Source organism: Propithecus coquereli, unplaced genomic scaffold (assembly GCF_000956105.1).
Source record: "Propithecus coquereli isolate 6110/MARCELLA unplaced genomic scaffold, Pcoq_1.0 Scaffold127, whole genome shotgun sequence".
NCBI lineage: Eukaryota > Metazoa > Chordata > Mammalia > Primates > Indriidae > Propithecus > Propithecus coquereli.
The window spans coordinates 1,912,634-1,923,066 of NW_012136858.1; the positions used below are offsets into that span (position 1 = coordinate 1,912,634).

At 36.4% G+C, this 10,433-nt stretch overlaps 1 protein-coding gene across 1 annotated transcript in view; it reads right to left on the minus strand.

The window, feature by feature from the left end:
* The window catches only part of CEP162 (centrosomal protein 162kDa), a 110,059-nt gene that overhangs the window by 23,842 nt on the left and 75,784 nt on the right, over positions 1 to 10,433 (minus strand). Inside the window, exons 8-11 of the mRNA XM_012638180.1 lie at positions 9,909 to 10,069; positions 7,592 to 7,704; positions 5,243 to 5,348; positions 3 to 95 (exon numbers count right to left, since the gene is read on the minus strand). Of these exons, the coding sequence (XP_012493634.1) occupies positions 3 to 95; positions 5,243 to 5,348; positions 7,592 to 7,704; positions 9,909 to 10,069 (473 nt within the window). The remainder of the gene's footprint in view (positions 1 to 2; positions 96 to 5,242; positions 5,349 to 7,591; positions 7,705 to 9,908; positions 10,070 to 10,433) is intronic.

Here is a 10,433-nt window from a genome sequence, read left to right on the forward strand (position 1 = left end):
TCCCTCTCTTTCTTCATTTTTTCCAAGTCTACTTCAAGAGCTTGTTTGTCTTGTTTCAGTCTTTTGATGTCTTCCAATAAACTGTTTTTTTCTTTCTTGATATTCAAAGAAATGCAAAAGCAAGTTATTTCCAACCACAATAATTGTGGAATAGTTTCTCCTTCACCCAATCTATCAAAAAATACTGCTGTGAAATATTTTTCCTAAATTTTAGCTCTGATGTTATTTACTACCACCAGCCCTACCCCAGAATCATTAATGGCTCCCCATAGCCTGTTAGAATCAGTTCTAATCATCTCAGCATAGCATTAAAGACCTTCCAATCTATTGTTCTAACTTCTTCTATATAGTAACCATATTGATGACTGACTAATTCTCCTGCCTAAATTGCTGCAATAACCTTCTAACTAGTCTGTCTCTTCTACTCTCAGCCCTTACAGTCTATTCTCCTCACAATAAAGGAATTGTTGTGGAGAGTCAGTTATTATCACTCCTCTATCTGAAACTCTGTTGGCTCCTCTCAAGGTTAACCCAAAGTCCTTACTATGACCTTCAGTGTCATATAACCCAGCCTTGCCCATGGCTGACCACATTGCCTATAAATCTTACCCCTCCATTCCATTTTAGCCAGAGACCTTTTTGCTGTTCTTTGAATACCCCTAGCACCCTGCTGTAACAAGGGGTTTGTACTGTCTCATCTGCCTGCAGCACTCAATCCCCAGACAGCCAGCTAGCTCGCTCCTTCCCTTCATCAGGATTTTTGCTCAAATGAAACCCAGGAAGGCCTTCCTGACCACCCTAACTAAAACAGCAAGCCCCATCCTGGTCCTCAGGCACACTGTTTCATTTTCTTCTCACAGCACTCATCACCACCTAATATATTACCTATTTATTTGAAAGCAGGATTTAATTTCACTAACACTTATATCATAAATACATAAAAAATCCTTGGAACATCCAAAAAAAAAAGTAAAGGATTTCTCAATATGCCCTACATTCCACACTACTCTCAATAGCTTGAAGCACTATGCCTATTCTTCTGCTTGACAAAAATCATACTTACCCTTCAAAGCTCAGTTCAAATTAAGCTAAGCTATTTCTGTTAATTCCCTCTTCTGTGCTCCCAGACTTCTGTTATACCTCTAGTGTATAGCATTTATTACTTTCTGTTTCATATGATACTGATTTGTGTACATTTCTCTTTATTAGGTTGAAAGCTCTATGGGGACCAAGACTGTGACTTAATTACTTTCTGTTTACTTTATGGTATTAAGCACATGGCATGTACTCAATAAACGTACATTGAACTGAACTCACAACTGCTGAAGAAACTGCTGGACTCATGGCAGTACACTTGGTATAGTTAAGTTTCAAAATGACAAATTCTTACAAATTCTGTATTATACTACTTTACAATTTAAAATTCAGTCTTACAAAGAAAACAAGGGCATTCATAAAGCATTGTATAATCTTGGTTTCTAGCTGCACCACAGATTTAACTGCATCATTTCATTATTTAATCTGTGTGATCTGTAGATGTCTTTTTCAGGAGATTATTTACCTTCCAGTTTTTGAATGCTCAGGTATCTTTTTGCAAATACCTTCTGTTCAATTAGTTCAATCCATTTAGAAATGCTCTCTTCAGCAGTGCCTACTTTATGGAAGTACAGAATTTTCTTATTCAAAGGAACTTTAAACATCTTGAGTTCAATCATACAATCAATGCTTAAATGGATGTCCACAACAGGCTGGCATATGTCCAGGGATCGAGACTGTCCATCTTCAAGAAAGCTAGTATGCCCCATGTCAACCAATCCTGTGGGCCACAGGGGTTTTGGCTGGCAAGTACTTTCCCTCCCTTGTAAGTCACTGTGCAGACGTTCAGAGAGGTCTCTGCCTGCCTCTCTGACCTTATCTTCCACCACTCTTCTCTTTACCCACTTCTGCCTCAGAGGCCTTTGCTCTGGGAAGGTAACACATTCTTGACTCAGGACTTTTGCACTTGCTCTTCCCACTGGCTGGAAGACTTGATCTCTGCACAGTTGGCTGCTACTTCTCTTCAGCTCTCATCTCAAACATCTTTCTCAGAAAAACCTCCTTGATCCATCTATTAAATGCTACCTTATCTCTACCTTACCTCCCATTATTCTCAATTTTTATTTTCTTCAAAGCACTTACTTCTATCTGTAATTATGTATTTGTTTACATATTGTCTGTTTTCCCCACTTGAATATAATATTCCTAGCGAGTGAATCTCTATCTGTCTTGTTTACCTACTGTATTTCCAGTTCTGAGACGAGTGCCTGGCACATGGCAGGTGTTTAATAAAGGCTGACTGAATGAATGAACTGTAGTCAGCCCATTCTCCTCCCGACCCTGGGATACTAAAAGAACCAGGCTCAGGACCTTAGTTTTTATTATGTTTCCATCCATACTTTATAAAGAACCAATGGACATTTTAAGACTATACTAATTGCTACTAATTTTAAGATTTATTAGATGGTACACAAATATACCTGATACGATTATTTTATAGATTTATCCCAGTATGAATAATTTTCCCTCTAAAACTATTTCAATTCAGAATATCAAAGTAAATGAACAGAAAGTTATATTTATATTATATCTTTCACTATGTATACAAAAAAAAAAACTCCAAATAATTTTTACTATTATTTTAAACTAACGCTTTTTCTTTTTTCTGATTTCTTTTAGGTTTTCCTTGCCTTTGGTAGCTTCACTATGATGGGCCTTGATGTGGATTTTTACTTATTTAACCTGAGCAGGACTTACTGTGCTTCCTGAATATGTGAATTCATCTCTTTTATCACCTCTAGAAAATTCTCAGCCATTATCTATTAAAATATTTAAATATATATTAGGAGATCTATTTCTTAATATTTGTGATATTTTCCATTTCTTTATTTTCCTGTGTTTCACTCTAAGTTTCTTAGATCTGTCTTTCAGTTTACTAAATTTTTTTTAGTTGTTTAAGATCATCTATTTAATTCTTCTACTTAGTTTTTAAGTTCCAGAGTTATATTTCATTTCCAGAGCTCTGTTTACTGTTCTCTTGAATTTGCCTGATTTGTTTTGTTTTCTTCTCACATCTTCTCATTTATTTTGTATATTTAATCATTTTAAGTGTATTTATTTTATAGTCTCTATTCAGTAATACTATTGAGGTTCTAATCCTGCTGTAAATCATCTCATGTCTGCTGATGCTGGATTGTTTCTCTGGGTTTTGTAATTTGCACTATGAGCACATATCAGCAGGATTTTATCTGTGGGAACACTGTGTGAGTTGGGTTCAGGGTGCATACCTCCAAGAATTGGAGACCCTGTGGCCTTGGGGCCACATGTGGCCTTCTGGATCTTTCAATGTGGCCTTTTGACTGAATCCAAATTTTACAAAAGGATTTTATTAAAAGGATTTGTTTAGGAAGTTTGGATTTGGTCAAGGGGCCACACTTGGGGATCTGGAGGGCCACATGTGGCCCCAAGGCCACAGGTTCCCCACCCCAGCCAGGACCACTGTTTATGTTTTTTTTTTTTTCAGTTTGAGCACTGTAGGTACTATCAATTCAAATACTAAAACACAAATGAAGGCATAAGAGATGACATTTACATTGAACTAGTAAAGCATGTGCACTGAACAGAAGAGACTTTTTTCCCTTCCCCACCCAGAGACTAAGTTAAAACAGAAAAGCCTCCTTGACATCTCAGCCTCTTATGAAGGTGGATGGAGTTTTTCCTAGTCTACTATTTTACTGAAAGGTGTGGTTCTTTGAAGGTGCCCTGTCTACACTTTGCTGTTATGCTGTTAAAGCTAGGCCTTGTGCTTACTAAACTGCTTGACTGAGTGGAAGATGCTTATTGCTGTTTTTATACTTCCTTATTTTTGGCTCCCAAAGATTTCCCTCATTTTCTTGAGAGCTCAGTTATCCATTTACAAGATATTTATTATATTTTATCCAGTTTTTTTGTGTGTTTTAATGGAAGTTTTCAAATTTTTGATTTGTCCTAAAAGTATGTTCAAAATAGAACTTTCAAAAGGTCACTGACAACAACCTGTGAATAAACTAATACTATGCTTGAAAGCTTACCCAAAGCTTCATAAAATATGGCAAAAGTAATTTGTTTTAATTTGCTAATTTTTGAGGCCCACTGATAAAGGAGGATACAATCATTCATTTATTCTTTCATTCTTTCTACCTGTCTGCCTACCTCTGTGCCTAATCATTCTATATATACATACATACTTGCATCCAAAGAAAGTTCCCTCATGAATTCATATGTAAAGCTGCATTTTATCTACAAAAACATGTTAAACATCAGCTATTAAACTATAGTATGTTTAGATTTCTATGTAACCTCCTAACTTCGTACAGTAAATTTCTTATTAAAGGTGGTATGTAATTGGAATTTTTCTAATCTACATAATCATTCAAATAGATTGGAAGGGCTTTTTAGTTTAGTGCTATGGTTCTTAATAGGAGAGGGTGAGAAGAACTAACAATCCTCCACAGGGGATGTTTGGAAATGTGTCAGAGCCTTTTTGATGTTTACAGTGACTGGTGTGTGCTAGGAGCACATAGTTCCTGGGGACAGATATGATAAAAATCATGCAATGCACAGGTTATTTCTGCTAAAACTTCTCCCATTGATAAATACTGCTTTAGAAAATTCCAGGCCATATTCTTTATAATACAATTTAATAAAGATAAAGAAAAAACTTACGGAGCAGCATTGCATTTCACCCTCGTGTTATGATCTGGGATACAAATATCTATAAGATACATAGTCTCTCTGCTCTCTAGAAGTGCATAGTCTACTTCAGAAGACAGCTAAAAAGCCAACTAACTTTTTAAGGTGAACAATTACCTCCAAATTATCCTATTTTAGGTGTATGCCTTCCAATGAGGAATTTGTTTGACATAAGGTATACATATCCTAAATAAAGTTACGCCTCTGACAAGGTTCCACGTGATCAATGCCTGAGGAGAGGTTGCATTATAAAGAGGATGCCATCTAAAACCAGTGTTACACTGTTTCCTCTACATTAAGGTCACACATATAATAAATGCTAATCTTGGATATTTCCTCTTAATTTTTAAATGGTATGAAATTTATAAACAGATCTTATTCATCTACAATATTATGAAAACTTTTTTTTACGCATATGGGGATTTTTATAATAATCTTTACTATCCCTAACAGTTAAAATCCTTATGCTACTTACCTGTGCCACCCGTAGTTCTGTTAACAGATCTGTAAAACTCTGGTTTCTGGTGGGCTCTGAATCTTCAACTGCTTGAGATAGGGAACGACTTTTTTGCATCTGTTCTCTGATTTATTTTGAAAATAAAAGATATTTTTTTTGACAAGGTATTCCTTTTAATAGAAAATATTCAATTCTTAAAATTAAAAAAACTAATGAATGTTGTAACTATATGAGTAACTGAAGGTAAAAAATTTTATTTAATCTAAAGATTAAATATTAACACATACTAAAAGAGAAGTATACTTTAAGAAAATTGCTTATATTTGATCTAAAAGAATTGAAACCCAAGATTATTGGTTTTTTCATAATATAAAAATATTTCCTCCCAATTATCAGAGGAAAAAAAAATCAATGGCCCAGAAAGATGTGCTGGATTTTTCCTGCAGTGTTAATGTACTCCTTGTCACATTGTTCTTGTCTCCTTTCTGAGAAACACAAATTGCCAGTCTTACACATGGAAACTAACAAAGCCAAACACACTCTACTATTTGGACCTTAGAATCAATTTTTCTGTTTTTCAGAGACATTATACAAGGAGTTTAGGAAACTACACAAGATCATCTAACCTTAATATACTAAAGAAACCCTTTATTTCATTGTGAAAGTTAATTTAGAACTTCAGTTTTGGATTCTGAAATAGATCTCTTTTAGAAGTCAGGTAGTATAAGATGTGATATTTTAAAATATTTTATTGAAGCCTCTGGAAAGAAAGTAGATATTTACATGCTTTCATGTATTAGAATTGTGCAGATTATCATACTTGGCCTGGGGTTACACCTACCAGGAGAAAGGAATAATTAAAACAGAAAATTTACACAAAGATGCCCTCTACTTGCCAACCTGTGTAGCTGCTAGACTTGTCTGCTATAGGGTATGCCTTTCTCTATTTTGCATAAAAGATGTAGTATGAGTTATCAGCAGCCCCTGACTCTTATGCCCTAGGTTATATGACAAAAATAAAGGAAGAGGCGAGGTACAGTGGCTCACACCTGTAACCCTAGCACTTTGGGAAACTGATGTGGGAGGACTGCTTGAGGCCAGGAGTTTGAGACCAGCCTGAGTAACGTGAGACCCTGTCTCTACAAAAAAATAGAAAAGTTAGTCAGGTGTGGTGGCACATGCCTGTGGTCCCAGCTACTTGGGAGGCTGACGCTTTCTTGAGCCCAGGAGACTGAGGCTGCAGTGAGCCACTCTACCTTGGGCAACAGAGTGAGTGACACCCCATCTCCAAAAAAAAAAAGGGAAGAAGCATGTAAATAAATATGGAACATTCATGAAATTCATAGTCAAAGAAATTTCTTTTGATAACAGTCCTACCTGAGTGATTAGATGTTTCTGTAAAACAATGCATAAATATAGTAGTCATTTCCTAAAAGAAGACAGTACCCTAGTTTGTCCATATTTTGCATTCAGCTTTTTCACTTAATATGTTAACGTTGGAAGTAGTAATATCCAAAAGACCTCATAGTCTGAAATATGGTTTCTAAGTAGGTGCTGGTCCTCCATCATCCTGCCTGCTGTGGTGAGTATTAGCTGAAAACTCACAAGTTTTTCCTTCTATGGAGAAATGCCCTCAGCCAAACAGCAGCCCCTGCCCTATGGCCTGGAGGACACCCCCAGCCCCTCCTCAGGGCACACCTCAGTGACTGAGGCTACTCCTTTGCTTCAAGGGGAGACCACCTGTGGTACAATCTGTCCTCCAGAGCTCCCTGGTGGGAGCAGAATGAAGCCCAGTCTCTAGCTGAGACCTCATTCCTATTTACTTGCCTCCCCTACCTCCCCTATCCTGTCCTCTCCCCCATCCTGCTTTGCTTGCCCGCTTTTCCTGAGTATCCTTCAGTGGATCACCTCCACAGGGTCCCCATCTCAGGCTCTGCGTCTATGGAACCTGACCTAAGATAGTACATGATATTGTATATGTATTTTTTAATTTTATCAATCACATGGTACCTTAGGAAATAGTTAAGCACGTCAGGCTTAATTACTAATCAAAAAGAAATACTGTATACTCAATTTCCTGAAACTGATGTTTGAATCAGTTACAAATATAAATTCATATGAGTTCAAATATAAATATGTTGAAAATACTAAAGTATGTACTAGTCATCTAACACTAAAAGAAAAATCCATTCAATATTAAATACATAAAAGTTACTAAACTAGATATCAGTATATAAATGAAAATAAATAAATGTAAAAACAAAGTTCTACAATTTCTAAGTAATAATAAATGTGTTATTAATATAACAATAAAAAGCTTGAAATGGTCTAAGTATATTTGATGTTAAGAATTTCAAAAGGACTTACTTTAAGGAAGCTAATTCACTGAATAAACTTTGGTTTTCCTTAAACATTCGCTCCTCATTTTTCTTGTTTTGTTCTTGGAGATCTTTCACTTGATAGTACAGTCTTTCATTTTCCTTTTTAAAAATAGAAAATTGCATTTTAGTTAAAAGTCAGTAGTACTTAGATAATATATATGCTCATAGTAGATAAATCCTTTAAACATTTTTTTTTTTTTTTTTTGGAGACAGGGTCTCACTCTGTCATCCAGAGTGACAGTGGTGCAATTATAGCTCATTGCTTCCTCATACTCTTGGGGTCAAGTGATACTCCCACCTAAGACTCTTGAGTAGCTGGGACTACAGAAGCACACCACTAAATTCAACTAATTTTTCTTCTTCTTCTTTTTTTTGTAAAGACAGGGTCTTGCTATGTTGCTCAGGCTAGTCTTGAATTCCTGGCCTCAAGTGATCCTCTCACCTTAGCCTCCCAAAGTGCTGGGATTACAGATGTGAGCCACTGCACCCGGCTCCTTTAAACATTTTTAAGGTCTTTTAAATTTCTTTGAGTATACAAAATCTTTTTCAAACTTTTTATATTATCTCAGAAGAAAACTTGGTATCTAAAAACAATTCTTTCCAAATGCTTCAAATATTTACTTGAAAAAACAATTTGCAAAAATTCCCAAAGCCAAAGAGCCTCATGTCTGCATAAGGCACTGCATTTCAGTAAGTGAGAGAGTGGCTGAAGAAATCATCACATTCTGACTGCATGGACCAGCAGCAGGAAGGCACAGCGGGACTTTTTATGCTCTCTTTTGTTTCTGGCCTTGGAGAGGGATAAACGTCACTGCTGGAGGAAGATTCTAGAAGCCTGCCTTCCAGCAGTGAAGTAAAGACTAGGTGTTTTTGAAAGCTTTCAGGACAAGGCAGAGCAGAGAATAGACCCAGCTCATGACAAGGCTTGAGCTAAAGTGTGATTCAAACCAGTTGAGATTAGCGGTAGAAGAGAAGGTACCAATCGGCACTTAGATGCTCTAGCTTATTAACCTCTTTAAAGTTAAGAATCTGATGAAAATGAAGGGTTTTTGAGGATCTAATGAAAACTCTGGACTGTTTCACCATATCTGGAATGGTGCCTGGCAGATGGTCTGTGATTAAATACATGCAGAATTACCAAACTCCCCCACCCCAAGTACTCAGATACATAAATTTTGTATTATCTTTGTAGGAGGGGGTGCATGGCATACTTATGGGTCTGTGAAATCTTCTTAGAAACTCCTGTTTTATATGGCAAGATTAGACTGGCAGGAGAAGAGTGAAAGGTTCCCACTATCTCAAGCGCAGTGCATCCTGCAAAATCAGTCTGTTTGATTTATAGCAAAGGTAACCATTGATGTGGCAATGATTTCTCTGGATGTCCCTGGTTGACAATGCATATTACTAGCAGGCTCAATGCTCAGGCTACAGTTGTCAAAAGAGAAGAATGTAATGAAAGAAAAGGAGAAGGAAGAGAAGTAAGAAAGAAGAGGGTGAGAGGCAGAGAACAAAGATAAAGTCTTATGCTGCAGATCATTAAACCTGTCCAGGCTGACTGTCAGGCCAGCCTCACCAAGATTCTATCATACATTGCAAGTATCTGCAAACACACAGATCTTTTTATATTACATTCAAAATTTGCTTTTTTTTTTTTATACTCAGGGCATTAGTAATTGATTTCAGATTTGTATTTTTGAATATAATAGCAAAACTAGCCAATATTATCTACTGAAAAGCATTACAGAAAACTAAAAAACTAAAAAATAAAAAATAGGGCAGTTTCTAAGGAACATGGCTATTAAAAATAAAAACTGGTAACATTCATTGATTGGTAACTGTGCCAGGCTAAGAGGGTACAGATGCTCCTTGACTTAACGGTGGGACTATGTCCTCATAAACCCAGCACAAGTCAAAAATATCCTAAGTCAAAAATGCATTTAATACCCTGGGGTAAACCCATTGCAAAGTTAAAAAATAGTAAGCTGAACCATTGTAAGTCTAGATGGTCCTATCTGTATTACTATCCCCATTTCACAGAGGAAGAAATTGGCTTAAATGGTGAAGTGATTACCAGCAGGTGGTAAATCTAAGGCTCTAAGCCAGATTCTTGGAATTCAGAACCCATGCTCTTAGCCACTTTAATTCTGCCTACGGGAAATGTGCAGACTAGTCAAATTATTACTTCCTCTATTTGCCAGAATTCTCATTACCTATTAAATGAGCACAGAAATATTTTAATATGTCTTATTTTTATAATTAAAGGATGAAGAGCAAATTTGCCGTGTGCCGAAGAATTGCCATACCTGTTGATATCCTTGAAGAAGCGTCTCTTGTTCTTGTATTTCCTTTTGGATTTGCTTCAATTTTTCTCCAGTGACAGGATCCGTTGTTTCTCCAAAATGTAACCACCTTTGTTTTTTGTTTGTTTCTTCAAAGCTACTTAACTTTGAGAAAATGCAGAAATTGTTTTACATGGTGAAGAAAATGATGAAGAATAAAAAAAAAACGTAAGGTGTTTAGACCCCAAACTATCTTACAATATTGACCACACTGGAATGTGACATAATTATAGTCAAATCAGCAGTGAGGTTTTGTGCTGATGGTTCTGGCGAGTGAAGTAACTCAGAAATGCTACACAGTGACAGTCTTCTATCCATCAAAATGAGCCAATTTAAATTTAGATTTCCCCCCAGAGGGTTTGATTAGGCTCTCAGGTAAGGAGGCACTCTCAAAACCATGTCCATATTTTATACAGCAAATACATCAGGTAAAACGCTCTAGGAACCAAAGATACTAATGCATTTAGCAGGGAGTGTAAGTTTTTTTTT